At 34.2% G+C, this 24,681-nt stretch overlaps 1 protein-coding gene across 6 annotated transcripts in view; it reads right to left on the bottom strand.

The window, feature by feature from the left end:
- LOC150077201 (solute carrier organic anion transporter family member 74D-like) overlaps positions 1-24,681 on the bottom strand; it is a 271,883-nt gene that overhangs the window by 9,289 nt on the left and 237,913 nt on the right. For all 6 annotated transcript variants that reach the window (XM_090386382.1, XM_090386381.1, XM_090386380.1 and 3 more), the window contains 6 exons: positions 19,881-20,973; positions 15,208-15,297; positions 12,957-13,232; positions 9,334-9,498; positions 4,998-5,187; positions 1,172-1,322 (listed from right to left, as the gene is read on the bottom strand). In XM_090386382.1, coding sequence (XP_090242508.1) covers positions 1,172-1,322; positions 4,998-5,187; positions 9,334-9,498; positions 12,957-13,232; positions 15,208-15,297; positions 19,881-20,955 — 1,947 coding nt within the window. In that variant the 5' untranslated portion in view covers positions 20,956-20,973. The remainder of the gene's footprint in view (positions 1-1,171; positions 1,323-4,997; positions 5,188-9,333; positions 9,499-12,956; positions 13,233-15,207; positions 15,298-19,880; positions 20,974-24,681) is intronic.

Genomic DNA, 24,681 nt, shown 5'->3' with positions numbered 1-24,681 from the left:
GCTAAACGTGTACCCACGAAACCTTTTTTCAAAGTCTGATAGATCACACGTTTTCTCTATTCTGGCTTCAAATTATTGCAGTCTTTATACTGAACGAGCAATGCGTCATTTCCCCCACGTTACAGTTTTCTTCTGTCTGTGACTGTCTTAATACAAAGGTCCGTATTTTTTGGCCAGTGTGTATGTAGTTAAAGTAGTTACTTGATAGCGAATGACAAAAGAAATTGTCTGATATTTCTTCCTTCTCTATTGGTCATTTATCTGTGATAGACAACAGATTAGATCGTGTAGTTTGGATTCTTAGGATGCATCAGTTATAATGACATGAAAATTCTATATAATAATATATTCATATTGTCTTAACATTACTAAGTTCTAATTTCGATCCAGCATGTTTTGCAGATTTAAAAACCAGAATATGTGAAGAACTCTTACACCCCAAATAAAACTCCTTTAAGAAACTCCACCAGCCATCAGGGGAACTGAACTGATCTTTTCAAACGAGTGGGCACTAAAGCCTCATGGCCTTAGCTGTCTTTGTGAAAATACAAAAGCCAGCAACCCAAAACAAGTTGTTAAAAAGGTGTTTGAGCACTGGTGAGTGCAAGAAAAAGATAAAATATCTTTATAAGAGAGAACTGGATAGTCGATAAAAATCGCTGCTCACGCGGGCAGCGATTTTTTCAAAAACCAATCGAAGATTTTTTGGCAACAGGAAGATATCCATACTCATCGGCAATATTTCCAATGATGTTAGGAAAGAGTTAATCGTCACAAACCAGTCTTCTAACATTCATAGCATAGAATTGATCATCCAAGATACTAAAATTCCAGCGAATCAATGGACAAATATTCCCATAAGGTATTCGTGATACCAGTGCATTTCCTGACCTCCCTCACCTCACCAGATCTGTCTCCCTGGAGTAAGTCTGTAATTTGAAAGGATGTAAACTTCCCCCTAAGGCTCAACTGAAGGAAAAATCATGCTAACCTAAGACCCACTAACTCAGCCACGTTGTGAAAATCCCGATAAAAACTCTTCACTTTATCAATGGGATTCGAACTCAGGTCTCTTCCACTCCGTATGGGGAGGATGGCACTTCTACCAACTGCGCTACCGCGATACAGTAAAATATTATAACCTTTTAATATTGATTTCAGAAATATCTACCTGATCATTCGCTGAACTGATAACTTGAGTACATCCTGCTAAGCATGGCGACAGATAAGTGACTCCTTCAGTTGTGCAAATAGGGGCGAACTCCCCATTTCTGCAGCCGCATGTGGAATTGCAGGTCTTCTGAGATGATACCAGAGCAGCGCTTTAAAAAGTAAAAAAAAAATTCATTTAATATTCTGAATAAGCATTAAGAAAAACAGTACATAAATTAAAAAGTTAGTAATGTCAAAAAAATATATTAATATTGTTAATAAAAGCGTTATATGATACGTTATTATTATACTGAACTCTAAACCACATTTTACTGGTTAAGAGCCAATGACAAAACAAAGATATGATGGATCCCATCTGACATTAATTTACTCAGTTGAAACTTATAATTGATCCCTTTAGTCGTGGTCTGAAATTTATATAATTTCAGTCAATTGATTACACTCTCGATACGCACGTTCACTGTATTTTTGATGTGCTTCACTAAGTGATTGAGAGAGTCTAGCTCCAAATTTTACCATTCTTCCAACAGGATATTTGTCAGCCGCTGTACTGTGGCCGATAGAGAACTGAGAATCCAAACTTCCCTTTCCAGCAATATCCCAGACATTCTCAAATGGATTAAGATCTGCTGAATAAGCAGGCCAGAGTGACAACCTTACATTTGCATACCCTGCATTTAATTATCTATTGACGACTGTTGCAAAGTTTCTAATTTTTTGGACAGTGAGTAGATGATAACACAATTATTAGCAAATAACTGTGTTGTCATTTGAAACCACATTCATGTGCAAAGTTAACTTGTTGATTCTACCGGTAGATGGCAGAGCTAACAGAGCAGCTAAATTTAGATATTTAATCAGATCAAATAAAGTGAGAATTAATACCGAATAATTAATTTTTTTGTTTAATGTGACAGCAGCTTATGTTTGCAGACTTTACTATTTCTCAGCCTGAAAATCAGACCTAGTGCAGATACTGAAGTGTACCCGATTGTATAAATGTAGGAGTTGTTGTACACCTCGGGTGTGTATAAAGAAATACTTGTCAAAACAAGAAAATTAATATTTTACGTTGACTCGAATGTCTTCGTCTCAAAAATTAATCCCTGCAGAAACTTATAGATAAATGTTAATGATATTCTCTTTTAAAATGGTGTCACCATTCCAGATATTTAAAATAACTGCTTATTTGTTGTCTTTCAACATTCTTTGCTCTCTGTCCTTGATAGTCTACCTGTTTCTGTTCAAAATTACCCACGTAGATTAAGGGCTGTCTGTATTTAAATTCAATCGGTATTCATCTCGCTTTTTAGCAAGAATCCATCATTAATAATCTTTAAAAATGTATGTACACAGACCTTTCACACCATACTTTTCATTATCGACTATTTACCATTCTAATTTTTGATTTTATTTTACAGTTTTAAGGCGCCATTTCCAACATTAACGTGTTTTTTTTTTTTTTTTTTTTGTTTTATTCTGACGTACTTCATCAGCTTTTTGATGAAAGCCAGTATTCATTAATGCAGAATACATAATATTTTTGTCCTTGATAATGCAATTCAACTGTCCATAATACAATATTAATGGATTTATTTTTAATAAAATTATCATATTACCTTGGAAGAGCGCACTTTTAAGTTTTAAAATATTACGAAAAAGGATATTCTAATGGGTGTTCTAGAATTCGAGGACGCATATTCTTCCTGCATTTAGATCTTAATTTATAGTCCATATAAATCTGGGTGGAAAAATTAAAATGAACACCTTTATTATCTCAAATAATTAAGAAAATAATTAAATATTCTCTATAGAATTAGAAAAGATTGCAGAATGCTTAATATTTTTTGTTCCTTCATGGCTGCAATTCAGATGTAATCGCAGACAGTGTTAATGATTTTATTGCTAATAAAATTATAATATTACCTTGAAAAACCTCGAATTGTAGCGGAAAAAAAATGTACGACTTTTTATATCGAATAATTGAGGAAAAAAATTAATAATGAAAATTTTAAAAAAAATCGTAAAATAAAAATATTATTAGGCCTAATAGCACACAGAATTTCGAAATGCAATGCAGCACATTTTATAGACGCATTATGAATACAGAACAATTCCATATCTGTGGATAATTCAGAGAAATTGCATTGTACGTTGGTGTGGAAGAAGCCAAAATAAAAAGAAACAGGTTTTACTAAAATGTTTAAAAAATTAATAATAATTATTATTATTAGATAGTAAGAGAGAGTTCCTCTCTTAATATTCTGTTGTCCAGGATCGCAGCCCTCTGAAATTCCATATAAGTGTTCTCGGGAAGGCCAATTGCTGATAAGTTCTTATGGAGGCTCTTTGGCATCATACTAATGGTTGACAAGGTGAACGGGATGGTCATCGCTTGTTCCATTTTCCACTTTTCTTTAACTTCCTGTCTTTGGTATGAGTACCTCCTGATCTTTTCTGGAAGTTGCTGCTGTTGGGCACCGCTAAGTGGATCAGGTAGCTAGCCATTTCCTTCTTGTCGATGAGAGTTATGTCTGATTTTTGTAGGGGATCATCTTGTCTGTTATTATGGCAGAATCCCAGTATAGTTTGTGAGTAAAGGTCTCTAGTAGGCCTGGGATTCGTATAGTAGAGACCACTACATGTAATACTGTACACTTTCTTTGGTCAATTGGTATTTTTGCGATAGCATGTGATGTATTATCCTGGCAACCTGCTCATGTCTACGAATGAATCTCCTCTGGGTGATCATTCTGCACCGCGCGTGATGTGCTGGATTGATTCTGGGGCCAGGTGCCATCGTCGGCATGTGGCATCTGTCACTCCTGGGCGAGGTATTTCCTGTAGATCCTAGTATTGGTTATCTGGTCTTGGATGGGGAGAATGAATCCTTTGATCTCAGGAAAGAGCCTCCCCTCATGAACTATGCGTTCGAAGCTATATTATCTATGTACTCTTGATGGGGGTTATTGTAGTGGTTGCCATGAAATGCCTTCTTCGTCAATCTTTTTGTCTTTGTTTCTTCTGTCCGTAAGAGTGAGTTCTCCTCTTTCAGTTGAGCGGTGTGTACGTTTATCTATCTTCTTTACGGATTGGTAGATTGGCGCTGTGTTTTCCTGGAAATAATTCCTCAGGTTCTTAATTGCCTATTTCTGTTCTTCAGTGAGGTCTGTCAAATCTCCTCTCCCCCCCTCCTTTTCGGGCCATAACCAGTCCCTCGATGGCCGACTCCGAGTTGTGTTGGTGACTCTTGGTCATCTTTATCCTGGTCGATCTCGAAGTCTCCTTCATCTCTGTGTTAGTCCAGTCTATATCCCGAATGAGTACGTTAGTATTTGAATTGCGCAGGTGTTTATGGCTCTGACCACGTTCCACAATTCAGTTTTGATTTTAGCAGGCTTCTCAATCTTTGATGGTATTTCTCAGTCAGGCGGGTCTTGATCTCCTTGTGTTCTAATTGGTGGGCCTGCATCATCTCCAGATATATAGGTCTTTCCCTCTGCCATGGCTTCAATCCCTTCACCGGTCTTCAGCTGATAGTTTTGGCCGGCATTTGTCTAGGCCAAATCGTATCTTGATATCAGTGCTGAAATCTTCGGTGAGCTGTAGTACATCTTTAGAGTTTATTCTTGGTTACCGCATAGAGTTTGATGTTATCCATATCGATCCAGCGATCAGTAAATATGACATATAGAAGCGACGAAGAGCTATGTGTGTGTGCTACACATCACAAGGTCCAACTAACTGAGAAATACCTTATTATTCTAAAATGTTGCACATTAAATTAGAGACCATAGTTTTATATATAAAAATTAAAATGATACCTTCCAGCGTTCAATCCAACATATTCATTGAGCGGGCAGCCAAGCCACATGAGAATCACCATTCCGACGGAATAAGCCAATGCACAGAGTGCTATCCATCGAGCAACAAATCTAGCATTCGGCTTGTATTTCCTCATGAAAGTTCCACTGGCAAAGATTCCAACACCCATTACCAGTATTCCTGCCATTCCTGGAATGAAATATTTAATAAAAGTTAGAATTTTGAAGAATTAGAATTATTTTGATGCAGATATCACTGAAATCATAATAAAGAATTCAATCTGATGACGAATCCTGTATTTAATTAACTATGCATTAATATTCCGATTATTTAAACACATATATAATGTCAATATGTTCATCTACAAGAAAGTATTCATTAAGCAACGTTAATGTAATGTAAAATCGAAGAACTAGTTGGGTTCTCAAGCTAGATATCTATTTCGGATAAATCTGAGGACAGTTTTAATATTAATCATATTTTATTAGTAAGTTTAAAATCACTGCATGAGTTAATTATATTATGTATGTTTAAATAATCCGTAAATTTATTTAGAAATTTTAATTTAAGGATTGTTTGTTCGGGTTGCCAATTGTTATGTAGAATTTTAATTCTAAATTTGCTAATGGCCTGTATGAGGTGCTTTGGGTGAGCGGATCTGCAGTTGTACTCTACAGAAATTTTGCTTAAGGCTTTAAGTACGCTAAACTTAACGCTAAATAGGGTATTATACATAATACCCTTTTAGCAATAAGATTCGTAGTTTTTCCTTTCAATCTGGGTGGTTGACTCCTGAATAAGTCACCGAGTACATACATTTCTGTATGTATACCTTTCTTTCTGAGGAAGGGGTTCGTTACCCCGAAAGCTACTTGTCGTATTAAAACTTATTAAATTTATTTTAGTTACTGCTTTCACTGGCTCTGCTGTATTCTCTTCTTGTAAACCAGTGCCACAGGCCCATTCTCTTTTATCTTGAATGTATTTTACATGTCTTCCATAGATTTAACCAAGTATGTCTATGTTCTTTCCTACTCTTCACTCATGGCAATGATTATACTGTAACATATCGTACTATACATTTCACCACGGTCTTAGGGTACATATTGCTACTGCAATGGCAGAGATGTGAGGTCGAGTGATGATGTCTACTGTACGAAGCTGTTCGGACCAATCTATACAATAACCATCATCATCATCAAAGCCTTGTTGGTAAAATTAAGAACCGATAAGATTGTCCCCAAGACCACCACTGCAAGTGTTAAAGGGAAAGGTATGTCAATAACGAGTACTGACAATCGAATTCGTTTTGTTCAGCCCAGGTGTACAATTGTAGGTGAGTATTCCGCGAGTTGAGGGTTCCATTTATTGTAAAACATGGTTCATCTGAAGGCCGAATATGGCTGTGAAATTGAGGATCACGTGTACATTGTAAAATGAGCCTCTGACAAAATATTATACATGCTTTGAAATGGATTAATATATGTTTTAATAAACACAATACAATATAAATCATATCCGGACCAAGGTATTTCTGCACCCTGGGCAGAAAGATTTTTCGACGCCGATTTTCTAAGGATATATATTGGTTGTTTTTCATGATTCATAAAATTTGGCGGCCCGAGGCAAGAGCCCTTCTAGCTCGTACCCTTAATCCGGCATTGATATAAATTACATATTCATATAAACATTTGCTTATAGATTTGTAGTACTTTAAAACTATTATACACCGAAAGGCCAGAATTCATGGGATATCTAGTTCCTGGGCAATGCGACGCAGTCACCCCTCTCGTCAGTTAACAAACCCACCGCTTGCCAGGTATATAGGTACACTGCATTCACGTAGACGGTAATTTGATGTCAGTATGGATAAACGCCGTGAGTTAACCGACTTTAAAAGAGGAATAGTGGAATGATAGTGGATTCCCGACACATGGGTCGCTCTATCGCGAAGGTAGTACAGAATTTGCGCTATCCCCGTTTGACAGTATCAAGAGCGTATCGGGAATATGCCATTTCCGGAATAACATCTCACTGTGGACAGCGCTGTGGGCGAAGAAAGGTGGTGGATGAACGTGGCCGTCGACGTCATTGTTTCGGTCAACCGAAGAGCGATAGTGGCACAAATCATAGCCAACTTCAACGAGGGAGGTACCAGAAACATCTCCACCAAGACCATCAGGCGTTCATTGTCGCAATAGGTTATGGGAGCTGCCCACCGACCAGAGTCCCATTGCTAACACCACAACGCTGGACTCCACTTGTCAAATGGACGAAAGAACATTGGCACTGGACCATGGTTGATTGGAGACGGGTTTCCTGGTCCAATGAGTCTCGTTTCTAGTTATTTCGAGAGGATGGGAGGGTGCGTATCTGGCAGAAACCGCACGAAGCTATGCACCTGTCATCTCAACAAGGAACTGTTCAGTCAGGTCGGTAATGGTGTGGGACGTGTTCAACTGGTACAAGTTGTGACCTCTGGTACGTCTAGACGTATCTCTGAACGGTGCAGATTACGTGTCCATCCTTGCACACCATCTGAATCCACAGGACAATGAACCGTTCCAGCAGGATAATGCGCCTCCCCACAAAGCCGTGGTGACTAGAACATGGTTCAAACAGCATTAAGCAGATTTTACCACCATGGAATGGCCTCCTCGTTCACCGGACATGAACCCTGTGGAGCATCTTTGGGATGCTGTGGAAAGGTCCATTGCAGCTTTGGATCCTCCACCCACGAATGCGAAAGAATTATGGAAAGCGGTGCAGAAAGCGTGGATGGAAATACCTGTGGAATGCTTTCGTGAACTAGTGGGCTCAATGCCTCGCTGTGTGACTGACCTTATCTGGGCCTACCCGTTATTAGGTACGTATCCCATGATTTCTGTCCACTCAGTGTATATATATATAGTATTTAGTTTATATATACAACATTTAGTATTATATATACAGTACTTTGAAACTCGGCAGTATCTGCGTATTTAAGCAATATGCAGGTACTCAAACTGTAAGCGACAACCAAAAAAGAATCAACCTCCCATTACTTTCTTCAGGTACATTAGAAACGAAATCCTTGAGAAATCGCTCAAGTGAGACATTTTTCTCCTCCGTGGCGAGAAATGAATAGCGCGTCAAACACTATGTTTCTGCCTCCTCGATGAACGGTGAATGAACCGAAGAGAGAGAGGGAGAACTAACTCCGCCCACGACAGCCAGACAATCTCATAAGTACGCACATCCATTCCTTCGCCTTCATGAAATTCCCTCCAAGTCCTTCTACGAATATATATTGATTAGTAATGTTCAGAAAGGAAGAAGACGCCTCTATTAGAAGCGGTCGCACACGTGTCTGACCTTAAACCAAGAACATATGGTTGACGTTTAAAATAAGCAACTGAGTCTAGAGTTGTTTTTCTCTTTCTCTCTTTCGGTTTCTTTGACGATTCGAAATATTACTTTACTGGTTTCCTCTGTTATTTGCGAACCTTTCAGAAAGAATGCTGGCCGACTCAGTGCTGAAACCTTAAAGTAATGCTCCGAGTTGTTTATCTGTTATCCGTAGAAGATCTTATATGAACAGAATTTCTTAAAAGCAAGTTACAAAACTACGGTTAACATTCTTTTTACTTAACCTGGGCTTGCTTCTGAACCATAAAAATGTTTATTAGCAGGTTTCCTTAAGATAAAAATAGAAAGTGGGAATTTCCTCCTACACTCACAAAATTTGCAGTAAGAAAACAAAATATAAAGACGCGTGATTTTGCTTGTTGGCTAAGAAACCCATTATTTCCTTCAATACTTCGTCACAGCAACAATTTAAAATGTGATGATGTTACTAAGAGAGCAGTAGCTCTCATTTCTTGATGCAAGAGAGCAATTCGGTATCAAGAAACCTTCACTGCTTCTCAGTATCACGTCATCTGTATTAGCTATTCATTTTGTTCTTTTCGTGTCCACATTTCATTGAAATATTCTGACATTGCCATATTTATAATTTTTTGAAGGAGTCAAAGAATTAACTCTTCAATTCTTCTTCCAGTACTTGAAATACGAAGTTAGCCGTTTTCTGTCATATCCACTAAATTTTCCTGTTTTAGCAAATAAACACCGAGATTAGTAATTAATCCTTAGTATAAATTATACACTTCAGTAAAATGCTATACATCACAGCAAATTTCATGAAATTAATTGCTTAAATCTTTTTTAAATGGCGCATATCAACTATATAAATAATAGTAATTTGTATTATTATTATAAAATCATACACAAAGAGTTCTGTTAAACATCCTTAATATTTTCTGCAGGATTAAATTAAATTTGTAGTAATAAATATACCAGATATCATGTTGGCTTTTGTAGCAGTAAGTTGGAACTGACTCTCCAGATACTTGGGCAAGAAGGTATAGAGTCCTGCTATAGGAAGGATATGAAGCACACTACTAGCAGTTCTCAATAAAAGTATCTTGTTCTTTAATAACCTCTTCAGAGCCTTTGGAAATTCTGGAGAATAGAAATTGATAAAAATTAAAGTATGGGCTTGAGATAAATGTTAAATGTCTCAGTATTTATACTCAGATTATGTTTCAAAAATAAAAGTATTCCATCTAAAATTTTGTAACATATTTTGGAGCTTTCATTACTTCTTTGGAAATTGTGTTTAGAACTATACACAGGATATGTTCTGTAGTTTATTTAAACACCAGCTGTACAGTAGAAAAGATGAGCTTTGAGCAGTGGTATAGTGTTTCAATTGTGTAGAAATCGGTTTCGTGTAAGAAATACGATATAAAATAAGCTTTTTATTTTTTTTTTAATTTCTTTTAGGATTTTTTAAATATTTAAAGTAAAAATATTAACTAATGTGTAAAAATAATTAAAATTATTAAATATTTGGATTTTTATTTTCAAAATTAAAAAATCTAAATGGAAAAAAAGCCAAAACGCCTAATAAAAATCAAATGTACAAGTTTAAAAACCCAAAATTAAAAACTAAAATGTGTATGTTTATAAAAATCCAAATTTGGAAATTTAAAAATCCAAAATTAAGAACTCAAATGTGAAAATTTATAAAAATCCAAATTTAGAAGTTTAAAATTCCAAAATCAAAACTCGAGTGTAAAATCCAAAATCTTTCACTCAGATGTGCAAGTTTATAAAAATCCAAAATCGAAAAATATATATAAAAAAAATAACGAAATTTTAAAGGCGCTCATAACGAAAGAGGACTGATTTCTAAATGATTGCATTGTATTTTATTGTAAACTAATATTTACAATATTAGGTACACTACAACTTTTCAATGCTATTATTGTGCGTCTTTATGTACATGAATATTGTGAAACAATTACGCAACTTCTAAAGAAAATTATTAAAATTAGACATTTCCTTTTAGTCTTCCACACAGCAGGATCTAAGAAAAAAAAATTAATCATTCGGTTGCTGAGATCCATAACTTGAAAAAGTTGGACCACTTTAGATAAATGGTCTGACTTTGGATACCACTTTCTCTAGCGCATGCGTATTATTAACCAAAAACAAAAACGTGTATTAGATGCGAAAAATAAGATAACCAGCTTGTAAAGGAGAAAAGATAACATAGAGTTAAAGGAAAAAATTCTATTGTGTAGTGTTGTCCTTGTTTGCCTTTAAAAAAAAAGTGCATTATTAACTTTACATAAATAAAGTATATTTTCATATATTAACAATTAAAAAGTAATTTTGTAAATTATTAAGTTTCGTGCATTTCAATTACTTTCTTTTATTACTTCTTTTGATAAATCCGATAGTACTTATATAAGTTGATGGTACTATCGAGTTTATACATCTCAAAGAGATGTCAGTTTATCCAGGAATAAACATACAGAGGGCTGAATGAAAGTAGATGAAGTTTTATGATTGATTTAACTGTTTATGATATAGAAGCAATCCGAACCAACTAACGCAGCAATGAGCTGAAAGAGCAAACATTTTTCCTGACTCTTTTTATGACTAGATTCAAACATCGATAACTATAATTTTAGGTTATCATTACCGAATCTAATTAGCTAATCCCTGGGTCATATTATGGAATACATTTACGAAACTTTTAGAACTTTTGAACAATGTAACTTTGAAAAGATTGGAAAGCTAAGAAATGCACTTGGTCCATTCTTCATTTCGGCTAATTACACCTCCTGTGTCAGCCTAAAGGTAATTTGTTATATAAAATCCAGAAACGTAAATGAATGTTACTCTTTATAATTGTGATGCCGATGTGATACTTCTTTAGTGAACGCAATGAAACTAAAATTATTAAACTACACCTCATCTCGGTGTCTTCCCCTTCTTTAAGTAATACGCTAACGCCACTCATGTTCTTCAAACAACATATAGAAGAATATGTACATTATCATAAATCATTAAGGTTTTATATATTAGTTCATGTCCCGTTACTTATAATTAAAGTACGTTTAAAAAATATATATGCAAACCACAAATTCATTCACTTGATCATATTCGTAATGTCATAGGTAAGGAGAATAAAGAGATATAATAAATAAAGAGAATAATATGAATGTTAATATCAGTAATGAGAGTGGCTTTCTTTTCTGCACCATATGTTTGCTTTAAAACCAATCTGTAATATTTGCATTTTCAAAAGCGGCCAGTTCGTGGCACAGTATGATATAAATGATAATTAACTGGCACAATATCATATATATGATAATTAATTGAACTTCAAGTATGTGAGAGACTCGAAGTGTTAACTGTCTGGGCATACAGAACTGTTGTTCAGTCTAAATTAAAAATTAATGAAAAGTAAATTAACATTTTTCTTATTTAAATCTTGCCTTTTTTTTCCAAGCAGAATGATTTCTGTAGGATAGTTTATTTTGAAATGATTAGCACATACATGTATGTAGTGTTACGTTTAAACACGAGACAGGCTTTATATGCCAAAATAAATATTAAGAAAACGTAATGATTTTGAAATATGGTTACTAATCTTTCCAATAATATCTTCCATGTTATTCCATTTGCATTTACCAAAGCTAGAATTAGACATGTATATTCAACCACCATGTACGTTCACGTGCTTCTTAAAAGTATAACGACGTAATGTTAACTTATATTTATTCACAATAAATTCTAATGAGATGTTATTTTGTTGGTTTCTCTTATTCCTGAATGCCATGAGTCAAGTAGAAGATAGCAAGCTGCCTATCAAATACTTCTTACGCAAATCTCTGAAACAGTACACAGTTTTCACAGAAGACATTATTAAGACAAGCGCTTTTAACTACCTACAGAGTTCACTAAGTATAGTTTGTCTTAAACATTCTGAGCGTGAGGTTTCCTTGCTGCTTAAGCGTTGTCAATCTCATTTATTCCAAAGATGAACAAAGTAGTTCCAAGAACGTCATAAACTTGTGGATAAGGATTATCTAGGCCAAATGAAACATCACTGTACGGTATAAAGTAAACTGACTCAGTTCTTGAAACCGAATCACTTTACTTTAATCAATGCTCAGTAATATCGAGTAAAAGAGGGATAGAGACATTCAATTTTTAAGTAACTTTTTTTATTCTTTGGATGGTATCGCAATCTGTCGACAATCTGTAAACTACGAATGAGAGTGCGCAGTATGAGTATGGCTGTTGTTAGTTTTATACTATTGAACTACTGAGGATCGTTTATCACAGACTAAGAGAGTTCAATTGTTTTGGAATAATACTGGTCATTATTTTCCAACACATTCACCAATATTCAATACCATGTACTCAATGCCGACAGTCTATAACTTAGAGTACGAAGAATATCAAGCTCACTTTTGAGCACAAAAGTGAGCTTGATTGTATCAATCTTTAATACAATGAACATAGTCATTCCTTGATATGCATCTACTATTCAAAGTGTATTATAATATTTCATCTATCTCTATCTACAAATCAACAGTCATTATCAAAATTTAACTTACCCTTCAAACTGGGTTTCTTTGACGGTTTTTTTGTTCCATTACAGTTGAGGAATGCATTTTGTTGTTGCTGATGATGGTGATTATGAATGGTGCCATTGGCGTTTCCGTTCACGTGAACCACAATACCCTGATGAGCTAGATGATCAGAATGTAGTAACATCCTAGGAAATGCGCCCATAGGAAAAGCTGTTATAATAAGAGCTGCCCCAACGATAAATACACCGAGCCACCATGCGCCGATCCACTGTGGGTCATCCGGTGCCAAACCAGGGTTTTCTATATTAAAATAAGTATTATCAGTCGTACGTTTCTGTAAATGTCGCTTCTCTGCATTACAGTCTGATATGCGGAGAAGCCTACCACCATTTTATTCACATAAATTCAAATGTAGTATCTTAAGTTAATTTTTACCGTTGCTGTTCCTTATGATCGTCACAGTAAAATCAAACTATTTAAAGAAATCAGCAACAATTATTTACATTTAAGTTTTATTAGATAACATTAATTAAATTTCTTTAAATTACAATAAAACTTTGGATGCTTGTAAATTCTGTTTTTAAAATATATAATGCTGTTATTTTAAAACTACCAACTACATTAGCTTTTTCCATAATTGTGCATTATTGTTCTTGGAGAGCTAATGTTGACATCTGCATACGAAATAAATTCTCGAATACAGTTTCCAACGTCATAACTTTTCCAGAAATGACTGGAAAACCATAAATTTTCAAAAGAAAAATTTGAGATGCTCAGAATTCCAGAATTTAACATTTTTATTAAAACTTGGCTATTTTCAGAGTGCATCCGTTTATCTTATCTTATTTTGGATCTTATCCAAAACCACAAAGATGTTCGAACTTAATAATTCTAGGACTCAGAGCATCCCAGACTTATATCTAGTCCTTAATTTAGGAAACATTAACTGTTCATTTCTAATAAAAAAATTAAAAAATTATTAACATAATATCTAAATGAATCGTATTAATCCGAAAACTGTTTTCCCCAAAATTCATTACTTAAAAATAATGATTTATTCTAAAAGCGTGTTGATAAGTTAATGCTATATTATGATGTTCAAAGTACACGTTTTCTTTGTAAACTTTATAACGCGAAACCACTTAAGGCATATCCTGAAAAGGATGCAAGTACTTCTAATTAACTTTTTTGTTCTCTGTTATAATGAAGTTCTCCTCAACACCATTTTGAAGATGTGGACTTTCTCCCTGGCCTCTTTGTACTTCCTGTTATTGCGTATCCCCTGCCCATGAAAAGCTTAAACCTTTTGTTTATATGTTGATATTTTAACACTGACGTGATATGCAAAGAATGCTGAAATAGTAAACAAAATTTGGAGGCTTGTTAAAAAAAATTATGCTTGTATAATTAGGAAGTTGCTATAATTAGGCCTAATTTAGGAACATATATGTCGAAGTTGGGGTTTTTTTCATAGATATTGATTCCCTCTCATCTCATCTCATTCTGCTGCTTTTTTTTGCAGGTTTTTCTCATAGTATACAGCTTAAATCGGCACAGAATTATTATTGTAGTTTTAATAATGGAACCAATGTATTTAAAAATGAGAGGATTGTGTATTTAAATTCAAGGTTATTCACAACTTTCGAAAGGAAGATTAAGAAATACAACTCGCCACTTTACAGAATTCTAGAACTGCTTCACTAAACGGATGGTTACCCAATTTCCTTTATTTCAGAAATAAGATTAAAAAAGGGCTGTGAGAATAGTTTAGATAATTACTACGTACTGTTATATTCCTAAAAATTCAATTTCTTAGAATTATAAGTTCAGGGAACTAACGCTCGATGATAAATGGTCACTGACATCCACGTGCTTATAAGTATCCTTGAAAATAATGCCGTTATCTTTTCTAGAACAAATGATAACCTTCCCGGTCAACTCTCCCTATTTGTTCAGCTAATCCTTTAAAGGATGAAAACTTTGTTTCAAATTGGTTGTTTTCGTTTCTCGTAAAATCTCAGCTTGTCCCCGTTTCCTACCCTAATGAGTATAAGAAAGAAATTCTTCTTGTAAGGCAACGTCCAATTCGAATTATAGACAAGCGTGTCGTTCATTGCATAATGCTGTAAACTTGTGTAAGCTAATTTGTTCCTAACTTCTCTTTATATTGACGTTGAAATAGTATTGCCAAATAATCTTTAGCTTTACTTCCATTTAAATGAAATATATAGACAAATAGATACAGTAATAACTCTTCACTTTGTAATTTACTTACCAAAAGGAAAATTCACGTACACGCTTGTGCAAAAGGAGCCTAGCAGGAATCCAAACACTGGACCAAATATTCTAACACCAATAGTTATGCCTGCATAGAAAAAAAACAACAAATAAAAAACATCATTTAGTTTCCGTAAAAAAAATATATTTAAACTGGTTTCTGTCTAATATAAACATTATGATTTTGGTATTCTGTTTATACGAGAATTTTCTAAATTGCTATTACAGTGTTGAAAATTTTCTAGATCATGACGTCACATCTCATTTGTCTCTACTACACTTGATCTTCTCATTTTATAAAAATTATTTAGAAAAATTATGAAAATCTTTATAAAGACACTTAATAATAAAATTTCATTTATTTTTTTAAAATTATTTACGAATTGTTTGACGGTAATACTTATTAAAAGCGAATTTATTAAAACACCTTTGCGTTGTTTTCTAAGTGCAAACCTTGAACGAAGCCAAGTGTTAAAATGCAGTGATCGAGTTTATAATTACGTCATAATGACGTCATGACAAAATATTCAATTTTTAAACAACGATGTTACAAGAATGGTAACTTTAAATAAATATTTTTAAAATAATTATTTTGACCAGAAAGAAGATTCATCCTTTATACCAGAAAAAGGCAGGTTTGTATATGGGATTATGGGATTTTTCCAAGCAATGATGTGGCAGAATATTCTAAGGAAAACATAAACATCAGTGGTGTTTATGGAGATCTATTGTGCTGCTTGAATGAATGAAATAAACACGCACTGCTTGAGACCAACTTGGATTTGCCACCTCACTGTCATCATTAATCGTTGAGGTAAGAGAAAACAGGAGAATGACGTTAATGATGAGTACACAATTTCTGGTAGTAGGAAATACGTCGAGAATGGAATGTGATGCATGTTATATTAATGCGAGACTCTATCGAAGAAATAAAGTGGGAGAATTATTTAAAGGAGATTAAAATCAAGGGAATAAATTGAAATCACCGTGGAGGTGGGATCTGGATCTCATATATGTAAGGAAACAAAGAGCTATTCTGAGAGGACTGGACACTGAATAGACTACAATAGGATTGAGACAGAGATGAAAACAGAAGGAACGTGGCAGTGTAGAAGTTTTTAAACAGATAAGTATGTCATGAGAATTATAACTACACTCCTTGCAAAGTAGATCCTTACTGATACCGCGTATGACGTTTGTTAAAACTATTGAAGTGCTTTTCTCGAGTGTAACAAGAAGCAGTTGTTCATGCCATCCGCTGAGTTTTAAACATATATCTGCGAAGAGAGAGCGCTCTCTATCAATAATAAACTAAAAATCATTAAAAAATATATTGAACAAAGGTGTTAAAGTTGCCAGTTTGGCAATCGAATATGTAGTAAGGGAATTAATAGATTTAATGGACGTGGATCTCCACATTGATATTCGAAATGATGAATTCAAGTTCGCATAATCGACGTCCTGCTGTCCATCCGAAAACTGAGAAAATTAGATAAGAGAATGCACAGAATGTAACGATACGACTACTAAAGAAGTTTACCTAGAAGAGAACGAAATAAAACAAACTATTTCTTCAGAATGAAAAAATTAAAATGTAGACTGCAATTAGAATTGGGAAGTAGAACAAATGAAGTTGAAACAGAAACTAACTAACAAATGGTGAGAGGAATAAATATAAAAGTGGAAAGAATATTTAAAATACAAGAATGAGGGTATGGTTTAAGTACTCTGTATTGTATGGCGTTTTTCATACAAGCAGAAAATAGTAAATGAAATGGGCAAAGAGGTGAGGAAATTCTTAAGGATTAACGAAAGAAAAAAAAAAGGATTAACGAAATATTGAATTAGGAGTAAAATTAAATCTTACAATGCTTATGGAAGTACTGTAAATTTGGAAAATCGTGAATAAACTATGAAAGGGAAGGAAAAATAAATGTAGTAAGAATGGTGATGGAACTGTCTCAAACAGCGAGAAATAGTTTTTCGAGATGATCCATCACGAGAAATTCCATCACGTGGGGTGATGGAATTTCTTGAAGGTCGTCTTGTTATAACAGAACTTCGAAAGAGAAAGAATATTCAAAATGTGAGAAAGAGCATAAGGGGACAAAGGACAGAATATTATAATGAATTTGAGGGATTTCATGGGGTAGAGAGAGAGAGAGAGATGGATGGAAGGAGGGAAATTTGTCATATATTGTACACCGCGCATCAATGAAAACACATCAAAATATAACAAGCTTCAACTGTGCCTAGAAAACACATCGCTACGACATAAAGAAACATTATAACGACGTGGGGCTTCCTTCTTACCAGAAAGATGACAGAGAAGTGACTTAATTTTTTCCTGACCCTCTCCTGTAATAGCCCTCAGCAAATTGCAAAAGCTCGCAAGAGAGACCAAATAAGCAACCAGGAGTAAATAAATTTTGAGGTGTTTCGGTCTGCCTTTCCATAACAAGGTTGGCAAATGTGGGTAGGACATTCTTTGCGAAAGAGCCATATAGGAAAGACATGAAAACTGGTATGGAGGGAGCTTATAAAAGGAAAATATATGATAATATAAAAAGCAGAAACTGCAGGATGTCAGAAGTAGAGGTTACAAGAATTGATGACCAGCCCAGCACAGTTGAAAAGGGATATTTAATGTATGCTATATGAAAATCACTGGAGAAAAACACAGTGCCAAAGAAAATAAACTTTTTATGCTTAATAATTACCGTGCTGCATAATATAGACATGGGCTGAATTTCAGAAGAAATGCCTTGTGAAATTTGCTAATAAAAAGATTAAAATAAATATTTCTTGGAATTCTGACCAAAACCTGGAGTATTCACTCAAGTACTGTACGATAGAGCTCTGATCAGGTGGTGCAAAGGTTTTTCCAGCATCATTGAGGATACCTTAAGGGCTCAGAAAAATTGTTAGCTGGGGGAGAATAAGAGTAATATAGATACGCGTTTATCGTACTTACACAAATTGCACAATTTGTGCCGATATAAATATCCAGAAATAAACGTAGTTATAAATCGAATTACTCCAGATATAAATTCAATTTGTTCTGAGAATAGAACAGAATAATTATGTTATATTAACGATAGAAATACACGTCCAGTAATATTTTATCATAATAATTGCTTTTCTCTTAGAAAAAAAAGTATTATGATAAAAGATCATTTATTTAAAAACCCTTTTCTTTTATTTATTTAAAAACCTTTAAGATTTATTTAAAAACGCTTTTCTTATCTAAGAGAAAATAAAAGGGTTTTTAAATAAATTTACCTTTAACAACTACTAAAATGAATAAATGGTTTTTTTGCAATAACTGTGGGAAACAATTGAGTCAAAATGACTAACATGTCTTTGGCATGCTTTCGAAACTTTGTAATGTACCCATTCACTGAAAAAACACTAAATCCGCTGATTCTTTCTGTGATTATATTGTGTATTACCCACTTTACCTATGTTTATCTTTTGTGTTTTAGCAAACAAGGCTCCTAATAAGTTATTTAAAGCCGCGTTACACTATCTTCTGAAAAGAAATGCATTCAAAACGTACAACATTAATTTTCTGGTATTGCTAATGTCATCTCTAAATAGACTACAAATTATACAACTAGATACGGGTATATTTTAATAGATAAGTATTTCATCTAATATTAATATGTTTTTTTATTTATTTTCCTGTATGATTATGCAAGTCAATAAAAAGTACGCTTATGCACTGAAGGAAAACCACACACATTGAATAGTTTCTCTAGAGATGGAAGTGAATTACAAGCTCGGTTTTATTATTCTGACATCATTAATTTTAATTAAAAACGCTTAAGGCAGCTTCAAATAACCTTCATAATTTAAAACACTTAAGTCAAACAACAATGGAGCATTTATTGTCACTTTATATACAAGAAGTAAATAGATTAACGTTAAGGGAGTGAAACATTTTCAATATTCTTTTTATTTAAATAATAAATCTAATGACATATTCAAATAGATTGCTCATTTTGGATTTTATAACTTTCCCACGAAGTGTGATTAAATTTCTGTGAATATACTGGAAATTTAATCAAAAATTCAGATTTCAGAGTAATAGCAATAAGAATCAAAAAATGTCAAGGGCTATAGCAGTTTAATTCTTTTTCACTGTGGATTTTTCCATTTCTTTATTTATTAATTATAAAAACACGTGAAAGTAATACTAATGTTTAAAATTAATTAAACATTCTTACATAACTTTTGTAATATCCTAAATTTTCTATGTTTGTCTAGTGCACCTTTTCTGGCTTTCATCTTTATTAACTAGATTATCACTAAGTTATAATTATAATGAATGTTTATTATTCCTTGTAATTATCATCAATTTCCGATTGGACAGGTTATCCAGATTTTGATAATTCCTGATTGGTTACGGTATTCGAATTTTGATAATTTTTGAAACACAACATTTTGAGTTTGTATTTAAATTGCATTGTAAATTCCAGAGTCGATAATATTCTAAATCATGGTTGAATTGGTACTCTGAGATATGGTTTACAATTTGGAATGATATTGTAAGAAGACTTTTAGGACAGAAAATGTGTCGAATTGCGTTCATAGTTTTGTAATTTAGTTCTTTACACTCTTGTGGATTAAACTTTTAAAATAAAATAAATAATTTACGTTTATACTCACCGAAGTATAAAGGAGATTCTCTTGTTGCCACATTATCGTCGATATATGGTATTCCTAAGGTGTACACAGCTGTCGCTCCAATGCCAATGAAAAGCAGACTTATAAAGAATATAGACAATACAATATTCGTAGTTCGAGTAGGACGCCCGCTTCTATTTTTAGATGAACATTTTGATCCATGAATACTAGCATACGTAGGAGAACTCTGTGTCACAGTAGAGGCGGAGGAATTTAGCAGATCTTCGCGAGTGGTGATTCGTCGTTCGGGGCGGAGGAATAATGTCACATTTTCAACATTGTCTAACAAAGGGGGCGGTAGTGAAATATTTGACGGTGAAGAATCGGATGGATACGACAATGATGATGAGTGAAATGACGTTTGTAAAGATGACTCACTTAATGGATACTGTTCGATGACGCGCACAATGCAAAGTTTTGAGCGATGCTCATTCAGAGCTGCTGATGTGGCATTTTTTTCCGAGGTGAAAGCTCTAGACGGCAATGTTTCTTGTCCGAATAGAAAATGTGGCATCGAACACAAGATAGAGGCAATGGCAAACACCACCATACCACAAGCGATCCATTTAGGTCTGTGTCCTTGGCCTCCATAGTACGTTAACAATAAAGCACCACCTATCTGTCCTATTTCTGTGGCTGACATGATTATTCCGGTTGTTTTACTCTGTATCTGATACAGTTTTTCAATGGTGGTGAGCACACTGACAAAGTACGTGTAATACATACCTTGAAGTACACTAGTGAGACAAAATACAGCTAGAAATACTTTTTTATTTGCGAGTGGTTGTAGCCATTTGGGTTTAAACGACCACAATCCACAAGAATAACTGTGCGTTTCCCCTAAATATTTCACATCACCTGCTGGGAAGGTGGACCTATCAACCGAGTCCTTACACACTACCTGACCATTCGTGTTGGCAGACACCGGCTTGTGGAGTCCATTCTTGATAGCTGTCCCATTCTGTTTAGTTCCATCCGTAAAGTCAACGGGAAATTTGTTGCCGGTTGTGCTTATGGGACACCCATTGAAGGGTAGGTGGGCCTTCCAATTTTCCATTGTTTAGAAGAGAGGGATCTGTAAAAACAAAGGTAGCATTAATAGCAATCTGACATTGGAAGAAGTAAAATGTGTTGAACAGATTTAATATGTTATATTCAAAATACAACGGGAATTTTATTTTTAATATAAATTCTATATTTAACTGTATTTTACACTAAGTGTGCATTAATGCTATATAGTTTTCTCTCTCTGTCTCTCCAGGAGTGCAAATATTTGCATTAAATTACTTCACTACGAGAAACACACCTTTTATTTTGGAAATAAATTATCATTTCGTTCTCAAGAAGTTACGTTTGACGGATTACTTGAAGATCATAAAATTCCGGTACAATGGGTACAGTTATGCTGTACACAGCAGTACATTACAGAAAACTAGAGTTTTAGTTTAAACTAAAAAATACAAAATAATAAATGCCTCACTGAAGTTACATAACTGATTAAGCCCGATTCAGTTTAAAGCGCATGTTCTTAAAAAAAAATAAATAATTGAATATTCGTATTTGTTTATATAAGGATCGAGGTTAAAATTATTTACTAGATTTAAAAAATCCTGATAATAGGATTCATTCTTCGTATTCAGTTCTATTAAAAAGCTTTCTTCTTCAGGTGTTTCTACCTGGAACTGAAAATCTTATGTCATAACAACAAGGTCTAATTTAATAAACAATTATTAAAAACTTATAAACGTATCTTTTAGCTCAATTTTGGGATGTAAGTTACTTAGTGATGGAGTAATAATTCGTGAAAAGGTTTCTGGATAATCAGAATATTATTAAATATAGTTTCTTACAACTGAAGCTTGTTAGCTTCAAATTACCGGAATTCAGTAAGCCCAGTTTAATTTCTCAACAGTAACAAAGTCTTTCAAAGTTGTTGCTTTTTTTTTACCTTCTTATTTGTTTAAAAATCTAACTTTAAACTCTTCGTAAACATACTGGTGATCTAATAAACATTACGAAAGCAATCCGTTATTTGTTAATTTTTAAAAAAATATTTCTTAACTGCCCTAAAGTAGAATTCAAAGAGAAACATTACGGTAATGGGTTATCACTTTACTTTTAGCTGAGTTGGCTACGATCGAAATTACGAAATCTCCTGTTAGCTAACCTATTAATAGGACTATTACAAGGCTACGAATTTTGTTTTTGTGTATGTACGTGATTATTCCATAGATGGGAAACGTGAACCTCAGATGTAGTTTCTTAACTCGTAACAATTCTCATAGAACCAAGTTAATGGATCTTGCTATTTGATTGACGTGTTGAACAAATACTAAGGAACATGCAACCATTGTGGATAGATAATGAGTCATAAGGTTTCCAATATGGTTTTTGGACTTCCTGTTTTTCGAAGAAAATTACTCCAAGCCTAATAATAACATAACATAACAAGATCATAACAAGGCTTACAACTTAATAATAAAGTTAATGCAATTTTGTACAGATGAAACTCTGATTTTAAAAATTAACTAAAGATTCGAATAAAACTAATCGCAATATCAATATAAGTCTATGTAATAATATTATAATAGACTATCAGTGTACCGTATACAAATAATGTATATTAATTAAGGTTGGGAATGTTTTTCTTTGAACTACAAAAATATAATTCATTAAAATATCCACAAACCGTGTGCAGAAACAACCCTGTACCATTCCCTGTAGCTCTTTTGGAATATAAAGACTTAAAATTCCTTGTGATGTGGTACAAAAAATAAGTTTTTTTTTCTTTTTTCCCAAATGGTTCTTATACGGGTACATCGATTAATGTGTTTGTTCGATTACCGACTGAAAGAAAATCTAAAAATACGTCAAGTCCTCCCGCATTGTCTTCTTACCTTATGTTAAATGCTAACAGAAAACATTTCATATGTAAATTTGCCCATCGTACATAATTCTATTTATTTCAGGTCCCTGGTTATGTATGTCAATTTTCAACATGTTTATATTGAAAATGGGAATACATAATCTCGTCCACATCTAAATTAAACAGACTGATATTTGGAAAACATGAAATGATATCTTAATTAATGAAACAGAGGAGGAATTTCGTCCACGCTTTTAAAATGGGGTCAGTTGGTAACTAAACTATGTACTGAAAAAAGTTTAAACAAAGAAATGTAGAAATGTTATTTTTATTATTATTTATCTTCAGTTTGTGAGGACCCCTTCATAAAATGTATGTTCTTTACTGTGTTGTGAAAATAACTCAGGAAAATGGATGCGACTTTAACAGTATTTAGCTCAAAACCCCAAAGAAAGCTTCCTGAAGTGATTGAGCTCTAATATCGTATCAGAAAGTGAATTTTCACTGATGAATGCGGTCGCAGAAAATGGAAGCTGTTATCCCCCAACATTACATTAGATTTTACTTTTTTGTTTAAAGAAAACAAACAGCAAAAACTCGAGTTTATAAAAACCAAAGACTTCTATATCGAATTTTAAAAAAAATGGAGAAAATAAATTTTGTAGTCAGTTAACTCATACAGGCGTCATGAAGGCGGATCTCTAGTACGGTGTGTGGTTTCGTCCCATCGCTAAGCAATTTTCACATCACAGTGGAATACAACCGATCTGCTGATTCATGAAATTCTAATCGCTCCCCATTCAGTACATATTCCAGTTAGTAGAGCGTCACTGGATGCGCCAGTTGAGGAACAACACACATGTCCAGAGTGCTACTCACATGATCAATCAGATAAAGGTTACGAACGTGTACTAGACCTCTTGGAGGTCTAGTACACGCGGTTGAAATCCTTCTCATTCAGATGCTATTAACTAACCGTGCCCTATGAATGAACATCGCAACCTGCGACATTACCCCAGACAATATATATTCACTGAAAATATACCATTTTTTGCTCAAATGATAGACTGCACGGATTATACATTCACTCCAGATAAGGAATCGTTGGGAATCAGATCACAGGCAAGACAGGCTTATCCGTGTACAGAAAGTAGCGTCATTAGAATTAGTCATTAGATGCATTCAGCAGGGTTATATACAAACGTTGGGGAAATTAAGACATTATTCGTTGTTGTTGGGTTTTGCATGGTCGATTTCTCTGTTTGCTCAAGAATACCAGAGTTTCCGGGAGGGAAAACCATGCTAACCTCGTCTGAGACCGACTAACTCAGCCATGTTGTGAGAAAGTTCCATAATTCCTGGCATCATTGATGGGATCTGAACTCAGGTTTTTCCACCATTTGTAAGATGGTCGGTGATTCCACCAACTGTACTACCCGCGAGGGCTAGAAAATACATCTGTTTATTAGTAAATGAATACATAAAAATAGATATATTACAAATTGCAAATCCTGGATGGCACAGTAGCCAGATGGGCTTAATGGAACTAAGTTTTTGCAACCGATGCTTCTGGCTGGTCTCGTCACTGAAAGCCACGTCAGCTCAAATATACCAAAGAATTAACAAACGAACTGAAAAGAGGCAAACCCTAAGTGGCTGGTTGTTCATAGGTTGGTTCCTGCCCATTTAGATGCTTCGGACAGTCGAACATGATGCCAACCCTAAGCCGCTTCAATAATGATGAATGTCTCTTACAAACCAACTCCAATTCCAGTAGTGTATCTCTTTGTTTATTCTACTGTATACATTTCTGTAAATAGTCCTTTATTTTTACCAGTAGTAACACCATTAGTTATTATGATGTGAGGACCTTCGCCATTAGCAAGTGTTTTAGTTCACGTTAATCTCTCAACCTCA

The sequence above is a fragment of the Mastigoproctus giganteus genome, chromosome 12 (genome assembly GCF_048544385.1).
Source record: "Mastigoproctus giganteus isolate SK-2022 chromosome 12, ASM4854438v1, whole genome shotgun sequence".
NCBI classification, from domain to species: Eukaryota; Metazoa; Arthropoda; class Arachnida; order Uropygi; family Thelyphonidae; genus Mastigoproctus; species Mastigoproctus giganteus.
This window is presented reverse-complemented; position numbering and strand designations above follow the sequence as displayed.